Consider the following 23,316-nt stretch of genomic DNA (forward strand, 5'->3'; position numbering starts at 1 on the left):
GTTTATCTGAATATGCTGTTTGTCACCATTATTGAGATTCATACGCTGATTCTTGTTATCTGTGTGTGCTTAAAATAAAGACACTTTAATAAATAAAAAAACAATTGAATCACTTGCAAGAGATGTCTACAAAATTTATAGAAAAGCTGTTACAAACAATAATGGAAGTTTTACTTAAAGACATGACTGCAAATGAGTTCAGTGATTCAGGTCAACCAATGATTACAATATTTCAAAGTTAAGAAAAATCATTTGAAGTTAAGAAGTCACAAGCCAAGATCCCAACTAAAGCAAACACTGACCACTATAATGGTGACACACAAATTATATTTTTTTCGTTTGGTGAATCTGCTTGTTAACATCAGGTGTCTTCAATAATGGTCAATCATAACACAATTAACTTCTTAATTATCTCATTAACTTCAACTCTGCTTCAGTGTTACTTTTAACACTACTTAAGAGTTTATATGAGTCCACACTCAGAGTGTTAAATCAATGTCAAGGAAGGATCCTCGGAAGCCAGAATTTCGAGGATGCAAGGAAGTATCCTTGACATTGAGAAACACCACCTGTCACATCCGCTCACTCAAGACATAGTGATGTCATACTAGGGTGACCACACGTCCCGCGTAACGCGTGCGTGCACAGCGTTTGAATCCCAATTCATGCGTCCCGCAAATTGAGACTGTGTCACGCATAATCAATGCTTGCTCAAAAAAAGTTGGTCGCTCTATATCCTCGAGCCCCAGGCAGCCAAACGAACATTTCTTGACAGTTCAGCACGCTGCGAGAGCGGGAGCGTGCGAGTTTGAATGAGAGATGAAGTTTACATCTTTATTATGTCTGTTTAAACATTTTTCCTACATTGTTTTTGTTAAAATATGTTATGTAGGCAATAACTCAGTTTAATATTTGACTAATTTACTGAGGTGGCATAGTTGTTAACTTACAAAAATGATTATAATTTGGATGATAATTTACATTTTTCCGTTGATAACAGGTAGTGTATTCTGATGTAAAATTAACCGTCGCCTGAGGACGATCAACAACCATCTTATCTGAGCTCAAAACGCTGCTTGAGCGAGTGTCAAGATACTAAAAGTAATAAATACATAATTATGAAAGTTTATGTGTGTTTATTTTTGTTCTCGGTACGTTATTTTAATAGCAATTAATGATTATGAACATAAAAGCATTACAAAAAAACATATATATATATATATATATATATATATATATATATATATATATATATATATATATATATATATATATATATATATTATTATTGCTATATACCATCGATGAAACCACAAAGCTGACGCGGGAGGTATGTGTAACTGCAATATAAAGTAATTTTCAGTATTATTGCTATTAGTATTATTTTCTAAAATTAGGTACATGTAATATAAAAGTACATATGGCAATGTTTTTGCAACAGCTCCAAGTCTCACGCACAGTGTAGGCTATACGTCACTGTCCGAATCTGTTCACTTATTTATTTGTTCACTCCTTCCTTAGTGAACTCAACTGCCATACACTATATAGGGATTAGTGAATTCCCTTCCCTTGAGTTGTGATGTTAGACTTTTTTTTAAACTTTTCCTGTGGTGTTGAGCAACTACAATTCATTTTAATCCTATAATTTTATATTATAATTTATTTAAAGTGAATAAATTGTAATGAAAAATAAATAAAATAGCTAAAGTAAATCATAAGTGGAAGTGCATCTGTCAATGTTTAGAGGAATAGGGCATTATTAATATACCATGTAAGGTGGTATGTGCTAGAAATGGGTAAACCACTATCAGTGAGTCTGCCCATGGGGTGTCCCACATTGTCCCTCAGAAACATACCCCTTGTCCCCCCTTGGGCTTATTAGCAGGTGGTCACCCTATAGTATGTCATACTGAAATTTTTTCTTTCCCACTGTTTTATAGTCAGCTGTTTACAGTTTGTTCTACAAGAACATATTAACATAACCAGAAATGTATTTTTCAGAAATTTGAAATGTATTATTTATGAATGTTTAAATTCACACTTTCTAAGATACAGACAATACACACACAGTGTATTAACACACATGCATCTGTTTCCACAGCTCACTGAGGAAATATGCGGGAAAACTCTCCCCTCTTACATTTGTCCCATTTTCCCCACTTCACTTCACTTCACTTCACTTCACTCACACTCCATATGTATTTTTCTGAAGTCAGATATGCATCTTTTACCCAGAGATGTATCTTTGAGAATCTTTGTCTTGTATTGATCTGATATCGCTGAATTGAATATGTAATTGGAATAAAACATATTTACCTGACTGATGATAAATTTTCAGTTTTGAGTGGATTCTGTTTGCTCTGAAATTATTGACTGTAGTAGGTCACGGTGTATCCTCGCGTCAGGTTAGTAATGGCTCCCGCTAACAGTTGACATTAGTTCAAGTGTACTTAGACTGCAAAGGCCAAAAAGGTCAACTGAATGTTGTTCGACAAGTCTAAATTTGGGTGGGTCTTGATCTACAGTGGTTTTCGCAATACAAATATGAATACAAATATAACTGTCTTGCATTGACATGTACAGTAGAGGCAGTTGGTCATTTTATGAATATGGAGAAGTTTTTATATTCTGTTGAGTTACATAAAAAATAAATTTGCATAGAAACTGGAAGTTATTATAATCACTGACAGATAATCTTAACTTGTCTGACATGTTCCAAACTCAACATTTGTGTACTGTTGATGAAAGCCACTGTGAATAAGGTATGAGAGTTTTACACTTTATTTAATAATAATAGCTTGTACATTTAAATTTCATTAAACGGTATGTAAATATCAGTGGTGGACAGTAACGGAGTAGCTTTACTTCGTTACTGTACTTAAGTACATTTTTCAAGTATCTGTACTTTACTGGAGTAGTTTTATTTTGAGTAACTTTTACTTTTACTTCACTACATTCCAAAACATCGTACTTTTAACTTCACTACATTTCATAAAACATATCATTGCTCCCTATAATAAATCACGTGCTCCGACACACAGAAGCGGTGTCTGATTCATCATGAACGAACTGAGTCTTTTCAAATTAAACTTTTATATTGGATCGCAAATCGCACCAAACGATTCGTTTAGGAATTAGAATGATCCGATTGCAGCTGTTCTGGAGTCGACCTCTCACTGATTCAAATGAACCGTTTAGTGCGAGTCAGTAAGAACCGGGAGATCTTGTGAGCGTGCGTGCGTCTGATGTTGCTAAAAGTAAGTTATTAATGTCGAAATTTAGGATTAATTATTGTAACTGAAAATCATATTTAGGTCAAAATTGTCAGTTGTTTGGGAACTAAATGCGCTGTAAAGAGTGATCTGTTTAAGCCCACTGAAATGCTCGAGTGCAGACGATGCAGACACATCAATCAGCCTCTCTGTGTTTTAGGTTAAAAAATAAAAAAATAACTATTAAACTAACACAGATTAAATAAAATAACTTGTGCATGTTCAAATTCCCTGCTGCCGTAATATTAACAGTTTTACTAAAATGCTACCATGTCCTATGTGACGTCTGTTTTTATATTGTTTATCAACAGTAACGTTATACATATGTACAGTGGGGATCGAAAGTTTGGGCACCCCTTGCAGAATCTGTGAAAATATGAGTAATTTTCAAAAAATAAGAGAGATCATACTAAATGCATGTTATTTTTTATTTAGTACTGTCCTGAGTAAGATATTGTACATAAAAGATATTAACATTTAGTCCACAAGACAAAAGAATTGCTGAAATTATTAAAATAACCCCACTCAAAAGTTTGTGAACCCTTGGTTCTTAGTACTATGTTCTGTTACCTGATGATCCAAGACTGTCTTTCTGTTTTGTGATGGTTGTGCATGAGTCCCTTGTTTGTTCTGAACAGTTAAACTGAGCAGCGTTCTTCAGAAAAATCTTTAAGGTCCTGCAGATTCTTCAGACATTTGAGGGACTAAAACACAACTATTTAAAAAGATTCAAACATTCACTGATGCTCCAGAAGGAAACAAGATGCATTAAGAGCTGGGGGTGAAAACTTTTGAACACGATGAAGATGGCCAAATTTTTCTTATTCTGTTGAAATATAATTGTTTTCCATTTAGTTCTGCCCTTCGTAAGCAACAGAAGATACTTGTATGTTTCCCGGTACACAAATTAAGTACAATTTACATTGATCTTCAAATTCCAAAAGTTTTCACCCCCCAGCTCTTAATGCATCTTGTTTCCTTCTGGAGCATCAGTGAATGTTTGAATCTTTTTAAATAGTTGTGTTTGAGTCCCTCAAATGTCCTCAGTCTGAAAAGATGCATCTCAAAATCATACAGTCACTGCTGGAAAGGGTTCAAATATGCAAAGATGCTGGAAAACTGAAGAATCTGCAGGACCTTAAAAATTTCTCTGAAGAACGCTGCTCAGTTTAACTGTTCAGAACAAACAAGGGACTCATGCACAACCATCACAAAACAGAAAGACAGTCGAGGATCCTCAGGTAACAGAACATAGTACTAAGATCCAAGGGTTCCCAAACTTTTGAGTGGGGTTATTTTAATAATTTCAGCAATTTTTTTTTGTCTTGTGGACTAAATGTTAATATCTTTTATGTACAATATCTTACTAAGGACAGTACTAAATAAAAAATAACATGCATTTAGTATGATCTCTCTTAGTATGATCTCTCTTATTTTTTGAAAATTACTCATATTTTCACAGATTCTGCAAGGGGTGCCCAAACTTTCGATCCCCACTGTATATTGTTTGGATTAACTAGACGAGTAGACAGACATGAATGTTTATTCATAACTAGGGCTGTGAATCTTTAGGAAGGCAGCGATTCGATTCGATTCATGATTCATAGGTTTTCGATTCAATTCAAGAACAATTTTTGCAAATTTAGAACGATTCAATTCGCAATTGATTCACAATTAAATTTGATTCGATTCGATTATAACGATTCGATTCTGCATTCTTTAAGTGCATTCACGGGATTATTTAAATGCTTCTACTAAATTCTTTAAATGCTTAGTCAGGGGGCAAATTACAGTAGCATTTATGGTTAGAGTACCATAGGTTAGGGAAAAAAAAACAAAAAACTTTTGTCCATTGTTAAATGCTTGTTTAATGATGCGACATGTCATGTAAAAATGTATGTAAGCCAAGTTTTTAAAAAAGATTTATAATTATTATTATAATTATTATTTTTACAAGGAATTATCTTCTTTTTTTAATTACTTTTAATTAGCTGTGATAAATCAAACACACTGCTGGACAATAATCAATGATTTGTAATCGATATTTTTTTCCTAATGGCAATTTTATGATTGTTTTATATACTACACTGTAAAAAGTGATTCTCTATATTTACTCAATAAAATTTTGACAACAGATTACAAGCAATATTATTAATTAAATTTAACACATTAGAACTAATTAGAATTAACCATTCAAAATGAGTAGAATAACATGAAAAAATTAAGTAAAATTTACACAAAAATATTGATTACATTGGACAAAAACAAACAAACAAAAAACATTAAGCTGAAGAATACTATGTTATGCATGCAAGGCCAGTAGTTGGCGATCATGAAAGATTATATGCATGCACATGACATCAGCCTTTTTACAAATTCACATTTTTGTTGCTTACATAGATATGATACAGGCATCATGTTCAAAAGGTTGTGTCTTAAGGCCCCCAAAACAGAGTTATTGAAGACACCTAAAGTTCACGAACAGAATCACTAAAGCAGAAAAGGGTAAATTATTGGTTACCATTACAGTGGTCAGTGTTTGCTTTGGTTGTGCTCTTGACCCTTGACGTTACTCTTACTGGAGTAATATTTTACTATATGTATCTGTACTTTTACTCAAGTACTTGATTTGTGTACTTTGTCCACCACTGGTAAATATGTGAGGAACAAAGAAATGTCCATGTAGATTATAACAAACATTTTTATTTACTTGACTAACTATAAAACCAGACTCGTACAGGATGAAATATCGTCTGATCACTGTTGTTCATAAAGTATCTATGGATCTCTGACACACATGATCAGATATAATAAAACACTTTAATAGAGCAACACATAAACCTTTGTTGGACAACAAATAAGTTACAACAAATAAATGATTTGACTGAGGACTGATGTGCATAACTTCACTAATATAGTCTGACAGTGATTGTTTTTGTCCTCTATACTGTACATAACTGTTGTTAAGAAATCTCATTAGTTATGGCTGTGAAGATTGCTGTGATGATGAAGGTCAGAATGACTCTTTCTCTTCCTCTCATCTTTCTGCTCATGATTTCTGGTGAGTCCCAGTTGTTAAAGTGTCACTTTAAAATGTTTTCTGCAATAGCAAACATAAAATATCCCATGTACTCAAGCAGAACTATTAGGCAGCCTGATCATTTTAGCTGCAGAAATGCTCGCAGTCTGTCAGTCACTTTGCATGTTAGTGGCTGGAATTAGGTTGGCTCACATGTCTCTAGAGGGCGGGGCTTAAAAGTGAGACAGTGTGTTTGAAATTAGTGGAAGTTTGCAAAACAGGCAACATTTAGAAATAGCACAATGTTTATTGGGTTCTTAGTTTGACTTCATATTTTGGTCTGCATGTTGATGTGCTTTTTGCTCTGCATCATCATGATAATTTGTGCATTTTTGCAACACTGTTTTCCTCATTTGCAGAACTTTTTGAACACTTCTCACTTCACAACAACTCATATTATTAACATGATCAAAAACTCAAGCTTCACTGCTGTTCTTCTGTTTGTTTGTATTGCAGGAGTTTTGGGAGAAAACTGGAATGTGATTTATGAAAGTACATCAGTATGTGCTCTCAAAGGATCCACAGTAAACATGTCATGCTCGTACACATACCCTCAGCAGTATAAACTGACTGATACATTCTGGATAAAGACGCCAGATGTAGAGATGAAAAGTTTAAAAGAATATCTAGAGTATAAAGACAGGGTTGAATACATTGAAGACAGACAGAAACAAACTGCTGTTCTCAGACTTTACAACATCACTAAAAATGATGAAAGAGTTTATTTTTTTTTTAAATTAGTAACTGATACTGAAGGACAAAAATGGACTGGTCAACCAGGAATTCAGCTTAAAGTTTCAGGTAATCCACTCAACTCCTTAATTTCTATTAATAATTTCATTTCTTGGTCGTGGTTAGATGGATGTGTTTCTCCAGCTCTTCAGGTAAAGGCACCACAGCTGGTGCTGGAGAAAGAAAGAGTCAATCTGACCTGTGAAAGCACATGCAGTCTGACAGATGGATTCATCTGGTACAAAAATGGACAGGCTTTAAAGATCCAGAACAAAACCCTCCAGCTTCAGTCCGAGCGCAGTGATTCTGGCCGTTACAGCTGCGCCGTCAGAGGACATGAAGACCTGCCCTCTCCTGCTGTCAGCATCGATGTCATGTGTGAGGAGATACTTTATATACTTTAAAAATTATATCAAACAATAATTCCTGAATATCATGTTGCTGTAGAAATCAACCTCGAAAGACCATGTCTCTCTGTCAATCAAATATAACTGTACCTAAAACCTTCTGACTGCAAAATACATACACACATGATGACACACATATTTTATTGCAGAATAGATGTTTTGCCAGTATTTTCTAACAATTGGGTAATATTATCTTCAGATATTAGACTTGTTATTGTGAGTCAGTCCACATATAAAGTTGAAAAAAAAAATTGGCTAAAATCGCTTGCAGTTACAATCAAAATCTTATTCTCAACTGTGATGTTTTGTAAATGAAATGCATTTGTTAGTTGCTGCTGTACTAGATAAAAGGAAAGTGAAATTATTCAAACAGATAAAGATGGCATATGAATAAGAATATCATGTTGTTTAACCTCTAGATCCTCCAAAGAGTGTCTCAGTGTCCATCAGTCCGTCTGGTGAAATAGTGGAGGGAAATTCAGTGACTCTGATCTGCAGCAGTGACTCAAACCCTCCTGCTCTGAACTTCAGCTGGTTTAAGGAGAATCAAAGCTCAGCTGTTGGATCTGGAAAGAGTTTCATCATCTCCAGCTTTAACTCCAGTCACAGCGGACGCTACTATTGTGAGGCTCAGAATCAACATGGATCTCAGAGATCAGCGTATGTTTCAGTCTCTGTTAAAGGTAGAGCCGCTTGTTTGCTCACATTACTCTTTCTAAACTGAAGCAAATGAATCTGTTCAGATGATTTACTCTGTTGTCTCAGTGGTAGGAAATTGGATGATATTGTACATATTCATCGTCGTGATTTTTGGAGCTGCAGTTGGCATTGTGATATTTCTAATTTGGTAAGATTTCCAAAACCTCTCATATAAATTATTAAAAAACTATTATTTACCAATATATACAGTCAGGATTTACAGAGAGGCAGTAAAAACATTGGTGATGAATATGCATGGACACATGGACTTGCAGCAGCTCCCTTTTGAAAGCTCTGTGGCTTAATTTGATGGGCATTAAGGAGAGGAAACGTTTGTTTCTTTTAGACTCACCTATTTCTCCATCGAGCCTGTTTGGAGATTTGGTTAATACGGTTGTCAAGAGGTTTAGGGAGGTGAAGAATAAAGAAGAAGCGTTCATTCAGTTCCTTCCTTGCCGCAGTCAAAGGGAGGGGCCATCAGCCACCCAGCCTCACCCCAGTCCTTCAAAAGCCAGGGAGGTTAAGAAGCAGAGCGTGGCGAATTGCGCTCCTCCTCGTAGGGATTGGGGATAGGTTCGCCGTGCTCAGCAACCTCCCAGGCCAGTCATCAGGAATGTCCTTTATAAGAAGAGGAAGTCTTAATGCTCTGGCGCCCTTGCTGGTGGGGGTAGTCCCTCACGGGATGGTGCGTGCTCGAGAGTTTTTCGCCCTGCCCTGGTACCCTCACAAAACTCCTCCATCCCCCCTCTTGGTGTGATTCGGGGGGAGGTAGTTTTCAGCAAGGTATTAGATGTTCCAGTGTTTCCTGCCATCATTCAGGACACGGAACATCGAACATCCCCTCAAAAGGAAGTATTAAAATTGGTTCCAGTCTCAGAGAATCTGGCAGCTTGGAAACTTCTGCCGGGCATGGGTGCTGAGCCCAGTATGGATAGGATACAGGATCCAATTTATTCGTCATCCTCCAGGTTTCAACGGTGTGGTCTACACTTCCGTGAAGCCAGAGCTGATGCAGGTACTGTCTCAAGATCTAAAAAATGTTCTGGGCAAAGAGGCCATAGAACATGTTCCTCTTCCAAGGAGAGAGTCGGGCTATTACAGCAGATACTTCCTGGTTCCCAAAATGGTGGGGGACTGCATCCAATCTTGGTTCTTTGAGTGTTAAACCGTACAGTCAAAGCGCTCAAGTGCAAGATGTTGACCGTCAAGACGGTCTTGTCGCAAATTCGGCATCGCGATTGGTTCATCACGATCGATCTGAAGGACGCATATTTTCATATAGAAATTTTGCCATTTTGAAATTTCAGGGACGAAGCATACCAATTTTGGGTTCTTCCATTTGACCTAGCCTTATCACCCTGCATGTACACAAAATGCATGGATGCAGCATTGGCTCCATTACGACTCCAGGGCATTCGCATTTTGAATTACATCAACGATTGGCTAATACTAGCACAATGGCGCTACAACACAGAGACATCGTGTTAGCTCATCTAGTTTCTCTGGGATTGAGACTCAACACCGAGTAAAGTGTTCTCTGTCCGGCCCAGAGAATGACTTATCTCGGGATCATTTGGGATTCAACCACGATGCGGGCACAACTGTCTCCCGCTCGGATCGAGACCATTCGGCAGACCATGAGCAAGGTCAGGCTAGTCCAGGATCACACTGTTCATCATTATCAAAAGATATTAGGTTTCATGGCCTCAGCATCCACGGTGATTCCTTTGGGGCTGTTGCACATGAGACCGTTTCAGTTGTGGCTAAAAGCCAAAGGATTTCATCCAAGAGGCGAATAAAAGTGACGCGCCGCTGGCTTCGTGCACTCATACATCTCTGTGGATCAGACCCCGGTTCCTTGCCTTGGGTCCCAATCTAGGGGCACCGTGTCATCGCAGATTGATAACGACAGATGCCTCCCTGATGGGATGGGGAGCAGTCTTGGATGGCCATCCAGCTCAAGGGGAATGGGAGGGTCATAAGCTCGATTGGCACATCAATTGCCTCGAGCTGATGGCCGTATTTCTGGCTCTGAAATATTTCCTCCATCATTTAAGGGGCTGTCATGTCCTAGTACAGGTGGACAACAGAGCGACAGTCTCTTATATAAATCACCAGGGGGGTCTGTGCTCACGCAATATGAACAAGATAGCTAGGCAGATTTTTCTTTGGGCCCAGGACAGGCTCCTGTCAATCAGGGCAGTTTACATTCCAGGGCGTTTGAATGTAGGAGCAGATTTACTGTCCAGACTGGCATTACCGACGGGGGAATGGAAACTCCACCCGGAGGTAGTGAAACTGTTTTGGAGAAAATTGTACGAAGCAGAGGTGGACCTCTTCGCCTCCCATCAAACAGCACAATGTCCCCTCTACTTCTCTCTGAGTCACCCAGTCCCCCTGGGTCTGGATGCGATGGCGCACTCATGGCCCAAAATGCGCCTGTATGCATTTCCTCCAGTCTCTCTGCTCCCGGGAGTCCTAGCCAGAGTTCGCCAACAAAGGTCTTGCCTCTTGCTGATAGCGCCACATTGGCTGAACAGAGTATGGTTCTCTGAGATAATATCTCTCCTCGATGGCTCGCGATGGGCGATTCCAGAGAGGAGGGACCTTCTGTCTCAGGCAGGGGCACAATAATCCATCCCAGGCCCGATCTGTGGAATCTTCATGTTTGGCCCCTGAAGGGTACCAACTGAGGAACACAGAGCTGTCCCCGGAAGCTATTGATACCATTCTTAGTGCTAGTGCTCCCTCCACCAGACAGAGTTATGCCGGTAAATGGGGTGTCTTTGACAGGTGGTGTGTGGTACACAATGTTGATCCAGTCAACCGCCACATTGCTTTAGTTCTGGACTTCTTGCAAGAGAAATTGTCAACAGGCACATGCCCTGCTACTCTTAAGGTTTATGTGGCCGCTATTTCGGCTTGCCATGCCTTGATTGATGGGATGCCACTCGGAAGATACCCTCTGCTCTCTCACTCCCTTCTTGGGGCCAGACGACTGATGCCTGCACTGAAAACCAGGATGCCTTCTTGGGCCTTGGCTATAGTTCTCGAGGGTTGAAACCCCCTTTGAACCTTTAGAGTCAGTGCCTTATAAGCTTCTGACTTTGAAAATGTTTTTTCTCATGGCAAAAATGTCTTTGAAGAGAACTGGGGATATGCAGGCTCTGTCTATCTCACCATCATGCTTAGACTTTTCCCCGGGGAGGGTAAAAGTGATTTTGCATCCTCATCCTGATTACCTGCCTAAGGTTCCGTTTTTTTTGTGGCTGTACATCCGGTCATTCTAGTGGCCTTCTGCCCTCCGCCGTTCACAACGCCGGAGCAGGAGAAATCTTATAGACTGTGTCCAATCCTTGCTCTTCAGGCTTATGTCCACTGCACTAGCCAGTGGCGTAAGTCAGAGCAGCTGTTCGTCTTTTATGGTGGTGTTAACAGAGGAGCAGCTGCCACCAGGCAGACCATGTTTCACTGGGTCAGGGATGCTATTAATTTGGCTTTTGAGGTTTGGTGCATGGTCAAGCTTCACCTATAGGTCTTAGAGCTCACTCCACAAGGGGGGTCGCTTCCTCTAGTGCTTTAGCAAGGGGTGCCCCCTTACAACAGGTTTGTGATGTGGCAGGTTGATCCTCCCCACACACATTCATAAGATTTTATAGTTTGGATGTCTATGCTACTCCGGGCTCTCATGTCCTTGAGCCAACATCACAAGCTAATGTCTGAGGCCTTCTTGTGGTTTGATAGCACACCCGCGCAACCTTAGGGGTCCAGACATTTTTCAGGCATGGCGGCATGGGTATTCTCGTTCCCAATGCGCTGAGCAGTGCAGCATCGACTGAAGCTTTCAAAAGGGAATGTTCCCAGGTTACTTAACTGTAACCTTGTTCCCCGAGAAAGCGGAACGAGATGCTGCACTGCATTGCCGTATTGAATATGTTCCAGTTCTGCTCTTCAGACAAAATATCCTGTTGATGCACCTGTGGCGTATCTATTTAGAGCCCCGTGTTGCGGGTGCACGCCCCGATGATGTCATCAACTGAGGCTATATCACCACCGGGTCAATTCTATCGATGTGTTACACACATTATTCAAAGCTGGTCACAAATAAGACGTTTCCCAATCCTCAGGGAACAAGGTTACAGTTAAGTAACCCGGGAACGTTTCCCTTTCAAATGCAACTTTTATGGGAAGAGCATGGTTATTTATTAAGTTTGGTGTAGATAGTTTACTGGTGTTTACAGCACTATTTAATGCCCCAAAACCATGTCTTAACTCATATGGGTAGATCTTGGTCATTATAAAAATACAGTGTAGATCAGCTGCAGAACTTCCCATCAGCATGTTTTGTCATCATCCCTGTTTAGTTAATCTGGCCCCACATTTTCTGATTGCTTGTACTGATTCATTAATGGCTGTAATTGTTGGTGAGACAAATGGCTTGAAGCTGGAAATATATCATACCATAATGATGTAAAACAATGATGTAAAATAAAACATTTTTTTTTTTCGTTTACCACTGTTTTTAGTCAGCTGTTTACACAGACATATGATATATTCGACATATTCTACTCACTGTTACATACATTGTTTTAAAGGAGAAGCAGGTGGATGAAAAATGAAAATGATTCAGCAGAGTCTCAGGTGAGAAATGGATTTGGTTACTGATGGTTTACTGTTCATGGAAGTGAACTAGCAACTCAAAAACGTTGTTTTTAGGCATTAGTTATTTATGATCTCTCTATTCTGTTTTAATGGCAAAGATGGATCATCCCAGAGCTCATCATGATGGACGTAAAGCTTGTGATGTGACTGAACCTGTGTATGAGAATATAACAGTAAGAGTTCCTCTTTCATGAAAGACTAAACCCTCCTCACTGTTAGCCAGAATGAACTAAATGCTCTTCGGTGTCAATGTGAAAATATCAAATGTCTTTTGCAGAAGTATAGAGATTCATATAGCAAAAGCTTGTTTGAAAGGTTTTTATACATTTAGAAAAAGGCAGGATATAATTTACTCGCCAGTGGCGATTTTAGACCACATTACCTGATCCACTCGTGCTTTTAGTGGCACACCTTAACCTTTACCTTAATATATTTTCAGGATTATTTAAAGTCATCTTTCACTGTCATGTATCAACTACAATCTAGGCGGAGGGTAAACCAACTCCAGGGAAAGGATAAAAGTAGTCTAATGTTAATGAAATCTATTAACAATGCACATCATGGACTCATCTTTTCGGACAAGTATCATACATGGGTGTTATGTCATAAAATATTATAATACATTTTTAAAAAAAAAACATGGATCATGAGAGAAATGGTGAGAGGGCAGAATTTAGTCAGCGAACAAAACTCTGGCATTTCGACTCACTTGAATGCTTCTGATTGGTTATTGCATTAATACAATGCATCAACAGAATCATGTGTGATTGGTTCTGCTCAGTGCTGTAAGAACTCATCAAAATATGATGCAAAATTAAACGGGTGCACTGTAAAACCCGACAAGTAACTTAACTCAAACTGTTTGAGTAAACAGATATCCTTAAAAACCTGACAAATTAGGTTTACTCAAACCGTTTGAGGAAACCAATTGCCTTAAACCATTTAAGTACTCTGAATTTAATTCAGTTGAGTTCACTGAAAGAAGATTTACATTGCAATAAAATAATGAAGTGATTAATTGAGTGATAATTGAGCATTAGTGATGAACACCTGCTGTTAAAAAAACAGAATTAAATAAAATAAAATAAATTTTAAAATAGAATTACACTGTAAAACCCGACAAGTTAACTTAACTCAAACCGTTTGAGTAAACAGATTGCCTGGATTTAAACCCTGTAAGTTTTAAAACTTTGCATTCAAGTAATTAAGTGATTAACTAAGTGCTGATTGAGAATTAGTGATGAATAGCTGCTGTTAACAAACAGAATCACTGAAGAAAAGAGAAACACAAGAACTACTACAACTGACTTCAGACACAGCCTTAGATGAAATCAACTGAAATAAAATACATGAAATCTCTCAAGATCTGATTAAACAACCCCACAAACAGCATCACCAGCTCCACTTATTGATAACCAGACTGACTTTATTTCTGTCAGACGTCTACAGAAAATCTTATTGAGAATGAACTAAGGTTTAGATGTTGATTTATTGTTTCATTTGAAGTAACCATGTTAGAGATCAGTGTTTGCTTTAGTTGGGCTCTTGACCCTTGACTTCAGTCATTGTGTTTCTGAAACATGTTTGATGTATCTCAAAAGCCCAAAAGAAATGCCATTAGCATTTTTTACTTAACTCTTTGATGATAATCATCAATTATTGAACTGTTCAGGGTGTAACCTCTGATAAAATGGGTGTTGTGCAATTAGATAATATAGTAAAAGTGATTCTAAGCAGCAGTGGTTCTGTGATAATTGGTTAACATAAAGGACTTTCTAAACAGTTTGTTCTTCTATAGTTTCAAACAGTCACACACAGTAATCAATAATCAGCATATGAACCTCAACAATGGTTACTATAATAAAAATAAAATGCAGCGGAGCATGCTGGGAGCCATAGGTTAGTTTTGTACTATAACTAGTGATGGGAAGATGAAGCCTCATGAAGCTTTAAGCTTTTCAGCCAAGTGGTTCACAAAAGGGTTAATTTCTGTAAACTTAATTTGCTCACAATACCACCTGGTGGCCAGCAAAAGCAGAGTGTAAAACAAGCAGATATATTACAGACAGAGGTGTAAAGTCCAGGGCTCAGAAAGTAAAATTCATGCCATATTTTTGATCCACCCATGAACTCAGCAGCTGATTTTATCAGAGGAACCAAGTCAATCCTTTCAAGTCACAAATGAGTCTCAAGTTAAATCCCAAGTCCTAAAAGAGTTAAAGTTAGTGAGATAATTAAGTAACTAATTAAATGATGATTGTGCATTAGTGATGAACACCTGTTGTTATTGAGAATTACAGCGGATCGGATGATTTATTGGTCAAAATGATGCCACCATCATGGAGATCAGTGTTTTCTTTAGTTGGGCTCTTGACCCTTTTAATAATTCAAAGTAATTTGCTTTTAAACACTTGCGGTTATGTTACATAGTAAATATTAACACATTGCTGTATTAAAAGCTTGAAATAGCAACTTAAATTGCCCTTTTATCATGTAACACATTTAAATGACCTTCATGAGGGTGGTCCCTCTTTGGTTTGTTACATGATGTTCAGCTGTTACTGAACTACAACAAAAGTCCCATTAAACAAATATTATTGTAATGCTTAAATATTGGGGGGATTAAGAGGTGTACAGGCTCAGGATTTTAGACATGAGCACTTATCATATGATCCTCAACAGTGGTTACAATAATTATTCATGCTACAGTGCATGATGGGAGTTTTTTTTTACTATGGTTTTACCCAGCATGCACTTCAGCTTGAAGCGTTTTGTTAGTTGTCACCATTGTTGAGATTCATATGCTGGGTCATGATGTCTGTGCGTCTTATTAGGAAAAGGTTTCAAAAATGTATATGCATTACATCTCAAATTAATTATCACCATTAAACCAACAGTGCAATAGTATGTAGCAGTTCCACAATGTAGCTTATTTTTAAACTGAACATATGTTAAATTAAACTATTATTTATTTTTTTGTAAATAAACAGGCTGATGCCTAATAATTACTTAATTGTGTAAAAGCAGCTAGTAATAGTTTTCTGCACTGATTGCACTGCTTTATAACAGCACATGTGCTTTTGCACAGAAATATCTAACACAAGAAGCCAAAGGTCAAGAGCCCAACTGAAGCAACACTGATCTCCATGATGGTGGCATCATTTTAACCAATAAAACATCAGCATCTGATCCTCTGTAATGCACAATAATGGCAGGTGTTCATCACTAATGCACAATCATCATTTAATTAGTATCTTAATTATTTTTGACTTTAACTCTTTGAGGACTTGGGATTTGACTAGTTTATGACTTGAAAGGAATGACTTGGTTCCTCCTCTGGTGAAATCAGCTGCTGAATTCATGGGTGGATCAAAAATATGGCATTTATTTTACTTTCTGAGCCCTGGACTTTACACCTCTGTCTGTAATATATCTGCTTGTTTTACACTCTGCTTTTGTTGGCCACCAGGTGGTATTGTGAGCAAATTAAGTTTCCAGAAATTAACCCTTTTGTGAACCACTTGGCTGAAAAGCTTAAAGCTTCATGAGGCTTCATCTTCCCATCACAGCAATCATCATTTAATTAGTCACCTAATTATCTCACTAACTTTAACTCTTTTAGGAATTGGTATTTAACTTGAGACTCGTTTGTGACTTGAAAGGAATGACTCGTTTCCTCCTCTGGTGAAATCAGCTGCTGAGTTCATGGGTGGAACAAAAATATGGCATGAATTTTACTTTCTGACCCCTGGACTTTACACCTCTGTCTGTAATATATCTGCTTGTTTTTACACTTGTTGGCCTCCAGGTGGTATTCTGAGCAAATTTAGATTCCAGAAATTAACCCTTTTGTGAACCACTTGGCTGAAAAGCTTAAAGCTTCATGAGGCCTCATCTTCCCATCACTAACTATAATAATACCCAGCATGCATTGCAGCATTTTTTTTTGTCACCATTGTTAAGGTTCATATTCTGATTATTGATGTTTGTATGTGACTATTTGCAGCCTTAGAAAAAAGATGTATGTGCATAAAGCCTTTGGTGGCTTAATATAAACTGATTGCGTCGGAACCACTGTTTCTTTGAGTTGTTTCCATTATGAGCAACTGAATTAATTATGCAGCACCTATTAGTCAGATTTTGAACTCTGAACCACTCCATAATTGATGATTGTTATCATCAGTTTGCTGCATAACATTCAACACCTGTTAATATTTTCTTTGAGTTGTAACAAACATGTTTTAAAAACATTATAACAGCCAGGGAAAACATTAAGATTGAAGTCAAGGGTCAAGAGCCCAGCTAAAGCAAACACTGATCTCTAACATGGTTACTTCAAATGAAACAATAAATCAACATCTAAACCTTAGTTCATTCTCAATAAGATCTTCTGTAGACGTCTGACAGAAATAAAGTCAGTCTGGTTATTAATAAGTGGAGCTGGTGATGCTGTTTGTGGGGTTGTTTAATCAGATCTTGAGAGATTTCATGTATTTTATTTCAGTTGATTTCATCTAAGTCTGTGTCTGAAGTCAGTTGTAGTAGTTCTTGTGTTTCTCTTTTCTTCAGTGATTCTGTTTGTTAACAGCAGCTGTTCATCACTAATTCTCAATCAGCACTTAGTTAATCACTTAATTACTTAATTGCAAAGTTTTAAAACTTACATGGTTAAATCAAGGCAATCGGTTTACTCAAACGGTTTGAGTTAAGTTTACTTGTCTGGTTTTACAGTGTGGATGAAAAACAATTCAGTTGAGTCTTAAAAAATTTTTGGTTAGCAATAGTTTACTGGACATGGAGATGTATTATTATTTAAGATCTCTCTACTCTGATTTCAATGGCCAAGATGAGTAACTCCAGAGCTCATCATGATGGACGTAAAGCTTGTGATCTGACTGAACCTGTGTATGACAATATAACTGTAAGAGTTCCTCCTTCACGAAAGACGAAACCCTCCTCACTGTTAGCCAGAGTGATTTAGAGTGGGGTGGGATTTAATTTACTGTGACTATATTAATAAATCAATGTATTTTACACCAACCAGAAGTTTGAACTCTATTATTTAAGGAGAAGCATGTGGATGGAAATGAGCAATGGTTCAGTTGAGTCTTGAGTGAGAAAATAGAGTTTGGTTAGGAATTGTTTACTGATCATGGAGATGAGCTGGCAACTCAAAAATGCATGATTCAAGTTGATTTTAGACATTAGTTATTTATGATCTCTCTATTCTGTTTTAATGGCAAAGATGAATAACTCCAGAGCTCATCACGATGGATGTAAAGCTTGTGATGTGACTGAACCTGTGTATGAGAATATAATGGTAAGAGTTCCTCTTTCATGAAAGACTAAATCCTCCTCACCTTTAGCCAGAAATAATTAAATGCTATTCAGTGTCAGTGTGAAAATATCAAATGTTTATTGAATAATATGGAAATTCACATAGCACATAGAGCTTTTTTGAATAGTTTTCTGATTTAGAAACTGTAGCTAAGGCAGTGGGGCAAGACTGAATGTACTTTCAGAGTGACTCAAGTCATTTTACACCAACCAGAAATATGAAGTTATTTATGAATGTTTTCTTTCTTTCTTTCTTTCTTTCTTTCTTTCTTTCTTTCTTTCTTTCTTTCTTTCTTTCTTTCTTTCTTTCTTTCAGCTTGACAGGAGGAGGCCGTAGAAGTTGTGAGCTTAATGATTTTACAGAATAATCTATCTTGATGTCTTAAATATGATTTAATGCAGCCTAAATCTTCTGTTTGAATGTTAGATTCCTCTACACTAAAGACATTTATACCTTGACACGCATGTACAGCTTCTGTAAAACAGTTGTGAAATGCCAGATAAATAAAACTGTCTTGAATTGACATTTACTGTAAAGGCAGTAGATCATTTATGAAATACGGTTGAATTTCTTTTTAGCCGATTTACATAAAAAAAAATACACATTTGCATAGAAACGAGAAGTTATTATAATCATTGACAGATTTGATCTTGTATAACATGTTCCAAACTCAACATTTCCTCTTTGTGTACTGCTGATGAAAGCCACTGTGAACAAGGTATGAGAGATTTCATATATTTAATAAAGAGCTTGTACATTTACATTTCAATTAAAGGTATGTAAATATGTGAGGAATAAAGAAATGTCCATGTAGATGATAACAAACATTTTAAGATACTGGACCAGAGCCGTACAGGATGAAATATCATCTGGTCAATGTTATTCATGAAGTGTCTACGGATCTCTGACATGATCTGATATGATAAAACACTTTAATAGAGCAACACATAAACCTCTGTTGGACAACAAATGAATTACAACAATTAAATGAGTGGATTAAAAACAAACGACATGCTATTATGTGTATTATTAAACTAATGTGAATAACGTCACTAACACAGTTTGACAGTGATTATTTCTGTCCTGTATCCTGTATAATAACTGTTTTTTAATAATCTCATTAGTTATGGCTGTGAAGATTGCTTTGATGATGAAGGTCAGAATGACTCTTCCTCTTCCTCTCATCTTTCTGCTCATGATTTCTGGTGAGTTACTGTTGTTACAGTTGTTAAAATGTTTTCTGCAATAGTACATAAAAAATCTGTTATATTTTATCCCTGAAAGAGGAAGTGTGGTTGAAGTTAGTGGAAGTTAGCAAAACAAGTGAAATTTAGAAATTAAACAATGATTTTTCTTGCCTCCTTTTATCATATCAACTCGTCTTGAATTTAGTTGGATTTAATATTTTAGTCTCTGCGTTGATGTGCCTTAATTTTTTTTTTTCTGCATCATCATGATAATTTGTGTTTTTTTGCAACACAGTTTTTTCTAATTTGCAGAACTTTTGAAACACTTCTCACTTCACAACAACTCATATTATTAACATGAACAAAAACTCAAGCTTCACTGCTGTTCTTCTGTTTGTTTGTATTGCAGGCGTTTTTGGAGAAAACTGGAATGTGATTTATGAAAGTACATCAGTATGTGCTCTTAATGGATCCACAGTAAACATGTCATGCTCGTACACATACCCTCAGCAGTATAAACTGACTGATACATTCTGGATAAAGACGCCAGATGTAGAGATGAAAAGTTTAAAAGAATATCCAGAGTATAAAGACAGGGTTAAATATATTGAAGACAGACAGAAACAAACTGCTGTTCTCAGACTGCACAACATCACTAAAAATGATGAAAGAGTTTATTTTTTCAGATTAGTAACTAATACTGAAGGACAAAAATGGTATGGTCAACCAGGAATTCAGCTTAAAGTTTCAGGTAATCCACTTGACTCCTTCGTTTCTATTAATGATTTCATTTCTTGGTCGTGGTTAGATGGATGTGTTTCTCCAGCTCTTCAGGTAAAGGCACCACAGCTGGTGCTGGAGAAAGAAAGAGTCAATCTGACCTGTGAAAGCACATGCAGTCTGACAGACAGATTCATCTGGTACAAAAATGGACAGGCTTTAAAGATCCAGAACAAAACCCTCCAGCTTCAGTCCGAGCGCAGTGATTCTGGCCGTTACACCTGCGCCGTCAGAGGACATGAAGACCTGCCCTCTCCTGCTGTCAGCATCGATGTCATGTGTGAGATACTTTAACCAGACAACCACTCAGAAAATCTCTCTGCATTTGAATACAATGGGTTTTGATATGATACCCTGCTGGTGGATCATACATCATCTGACTGCAAAGACCAACTTTCACCCTTGAAAGCCATTCATACATTCATACATTCATTCATTCATGTACTCTGACAAAACAATTATTTGTGTGTGTGTGTGTTTGTGTAAAGATTTAGAAAATGGCTAAATTGCTTGAGTTTTATTCCTTTTTTTATTTTATACTCTTATTTTATTGTTGAAATGTAGTTGTTTGTTGCAATACAAACAAAATATACATAAATTATTAAGAAACTGGCCCGATTTACAAATGAAGATGGCAATCAGTCTTGAACTGCAGTCTTCATCACTGATTATAAAAAATGAAATTTTTTACCTTTTCCCAACAGGGAAAACCACCAACAATCAAGAATCTCTCACACACACAAAAACTATAATTTGCTGTTATACTCCATATACAAGCCAGAAACTAAGCCTTTTTTGCACAGGCCTATCTAAAGGGTTAATGGTCCCACCTAGTGATCTGTAAAAATAACAAATTTTACCTCTTCCCTAAAAGGGAAAACCACAAACAATCAAGAATGCATGATTTTATGGTGTCATGGCTTTGCAATCAAAAGATATTGTAGGAATGGAAGTCAATGGGGCAAAAACAGCCATGAACCATAAATGAGGGAGAAAAATTTAAATGTAACGCTGCACAAAAACAATGCATCAAAGTTGTTACTAATCTTTGACATGCCCAAGACTGTGATAAAAGGTAAAAAAATATCCAGCCACAATCACTTTTTATATTGAAAATATGTCATTTTGTTTGTGTTTTTTCCCCAAATCAGTGACATCATTTATGAACTTGGTAATTAAAGAGTTAAAATCTTGGATTAAAAAAAAAAAAAATGGTAGTTTTTATCAGGACTGAGGTTGATTAATAGATTTATGCAAAAAAACAAACAAACAAAAAAAAAACATCCAAGAACATAATGAAAGGGTAGCGAATTTGCCCACATTGTATTGTTACGTTTTTGAAAATTTCAAAGCATTTTCAAAAATTATGGGTCAAAATAAGATTTGTCACCGAAAATCATTTAATTTGCTCAAACACAGAGGAAGTTGTGGCCAAAATAAGACTCAACTTTACCCCCAAGTGGACGAAAACGTCCCCAACAATGCATAAGGCTTAAGATTTTTACAGATTTTAAGGTGGGAGTGATAAAAGACTGTGTTGAAAATTATGAAACAACAAAATAAAACCATAACATTTTTCCTGTAGATCCCCCTCTAAACACCTCAGTGTCCATCAGTCCGTCCGGGGAAATAGTGGAGGGAGATTCAGTGACTCTGATCTGCAGCAGTGACTCAAACCCTCCTGCTCTGAACTTCAGCTGGTTTAAGGAGAATCAAAGCTCAGCTGTTGGATCTGGACAGAGTTTCATCATCTCCAGCTTTAACTCCAGTCACAGCGGACGCTACTATTGTGAGGCTCAGAACCAACATGGATCTCAGAGATCAGCGTCTGTTTCAGTCTCTGTTAAAGGTATTCACTATAAACAGACACTCACATGCCGATCTTGTTTAAAAGTCTGTCCACTCCCTTACTATATCTATCATCCCTATGTTTAAAGATTGTAATATGAAGAAACAATCTTGTCATTGCCTTGCCTCTTAGGTGATTGGGATATATTGTATATCATTGCTGTCTGTGTCACTTCTGCAATAATAGTTGGATGTGGGCTCTTGTTTCTCATCATCATCATTGTGCACAAAAGGTCAGCAAGCAGAATATTATTATTTTTTTGCATATTCAGAAACATGACAGATTCTCAAATTTTATAAACTTTCAAAAATGGACTTTATTAGGAATTTTTAATTCTGAACAGTGAAGATAGAAAGGGACTATTTTAAAGTTTTAAAGCGACTCCGTTTATCATATTTTACATATGCATTTGTCCTTGTATATTTAACAACAGGACTAAGAAAAGTAAGAATGACTCTAAGGACACAGAGCAAAAAAAGGTAAGTCGTTAAGATGCTGCACTGTAAAAATTTTTAGAAAAATACATTATGTCTTGGTAGTCAATGACCTTTATTTTCTGTTAAATAAAAATGTTTCCTTTTACTTTAATACAAATTCAATACATAATTCAAAATATGAGTAAAACACATGGAATCATGAATTGGCATTAATTTATATGAGGGTCTGTAGGTAGCATGTTAATTATCACACACTTCAGATGTTACAAATGTGCAGAGCTGAATGTGTTTCCATGGATTGCAGTAAAATCACAACAGAAGTTCCAGTTTGTCACAGTGATTCTGTTGCAGACGTCTGCAGGAAAGGCCTCTGAATCCAGAGACGCTGAAAATGCTTCTGCTCAAGATGACAGAGATACAGACACAAAGAAACCTGAAGCGGAGGAGATTGCATATGCCAGCATTACATTTCACCATCCAGCTAATGAAGCCAAGTGAGAAAACATGAATTATTACTGTATGTCTCAACATAAGCCATTTGCAAAGTGTCTCTTACAGAAAACAGCACCAGAAATAAACCAAGAGTTCACATTTTTGTTGACTAAAACATGCATGAAAGGGTGGTCTTTGCACATCAGCTTTAAAAGTCTGTTTAGCTTCATCAAGTTTAATGCTCTGTGATGATCTCACACTTGTTGATGTATTTGTCATTTTTGCAGATCTGCTGCAAGCCAAGACATGGATGTATCTGTGATTTACAGCGGCATTAGATGATCCAGCCTAATCTATGTAGATCCAGATCATGAAAAGAAAATGTAATCATGTTTTGGGTTTTGCCTTGCTTATTAAGCATTTGCAGCTCCATCATGGTTAA

General features: G+C 37.1%; 1 protein-coding gene across 5 annotated transcripts; it reads left to right on the plus strand.

The window, feature by feature from the left end:
* Nucleotides 1–5,359: 5,359 nt before the first annotated feature.
* LOC127949491 (B-cell receptor CD22) lies at nucleotides 5,360–23,316 on the plus strand. 5 transcript variants are annotated; one of them, XM_052546847.1, is made up of 9 exons: nucleotides 18,053–18,171; nucleotides 18,505–19,394; nucleotides 19,786–20,127; nucleotides 20,203–20,436; nucleotides 21,742–22,005; nucleotides 22,138–22,237; nucleotides 22,439–22,484; nucleotides 22,794–22,936; nucleotides 23,162–23,308. In XM_052546847.1, exons 2-9 carry the CDS (start codon nucleotides 19,316–19,318, stop codon nucleotides 23,214–23,216), a joined length of 1,263 nt encoding a protein of 420 aa, XP_052402807.1. In that variant the 5' UTR covers nucleotides 18,053–18,171; nucleotides 18,505–19,315; the 3' UTR covers nucleotides 23,217–23,308. The 5 variants fall into 5 exon arrangements, with proteins under 5 accessions (XP_052402806.1, XP_052402805.1, XP_052402808.1 ...); XM_052546846.1 differs by lacking the exons at nucleotides 18,053–18,171; nucleotides 18,505–19,394; nucleotides 19,786–20,127; nucleotides 20,203–20,436; nucleotides 21,742–22,005 and adding exons at nucleotides 5,360–6,333; nucleotides 6,808–7,152; nucleotides 7,228–7,461; nucleotides 7,910–8,173 and having other exon boundaries at nucleotides 23,162–23,316; XM_052546845.1 differs by lacking the exons at nucleotides 18,053–18,171; nucleotides 18,505–19,394; nucleotides 19,786–20,127; nucleotides 20,203–20,436 and adding exons at nucleotides 5,360–6,333; nucleotides 6,808–7,152; nucleotides 7,228–7,461 and having other exon boundaries at nucleotides 23,162–23,311.

This window comes from Carassius gibelio, chromosome B1 (assembly GCF_023724105.1).
Source record: "Carassius gibelio isolate Cgi1373 ecotype wild population from Czech Republic chromosome B1, carGib1.2-hapl.c, whole genome shotgun sequence".
In the NCBI taxonomy this organism is placed as follows: Eukaryota; Metazoa; Chordata; class Actinopteri; order Cypriniformes; family Cyprinidae; genus Carassius; species Carassius gibelio.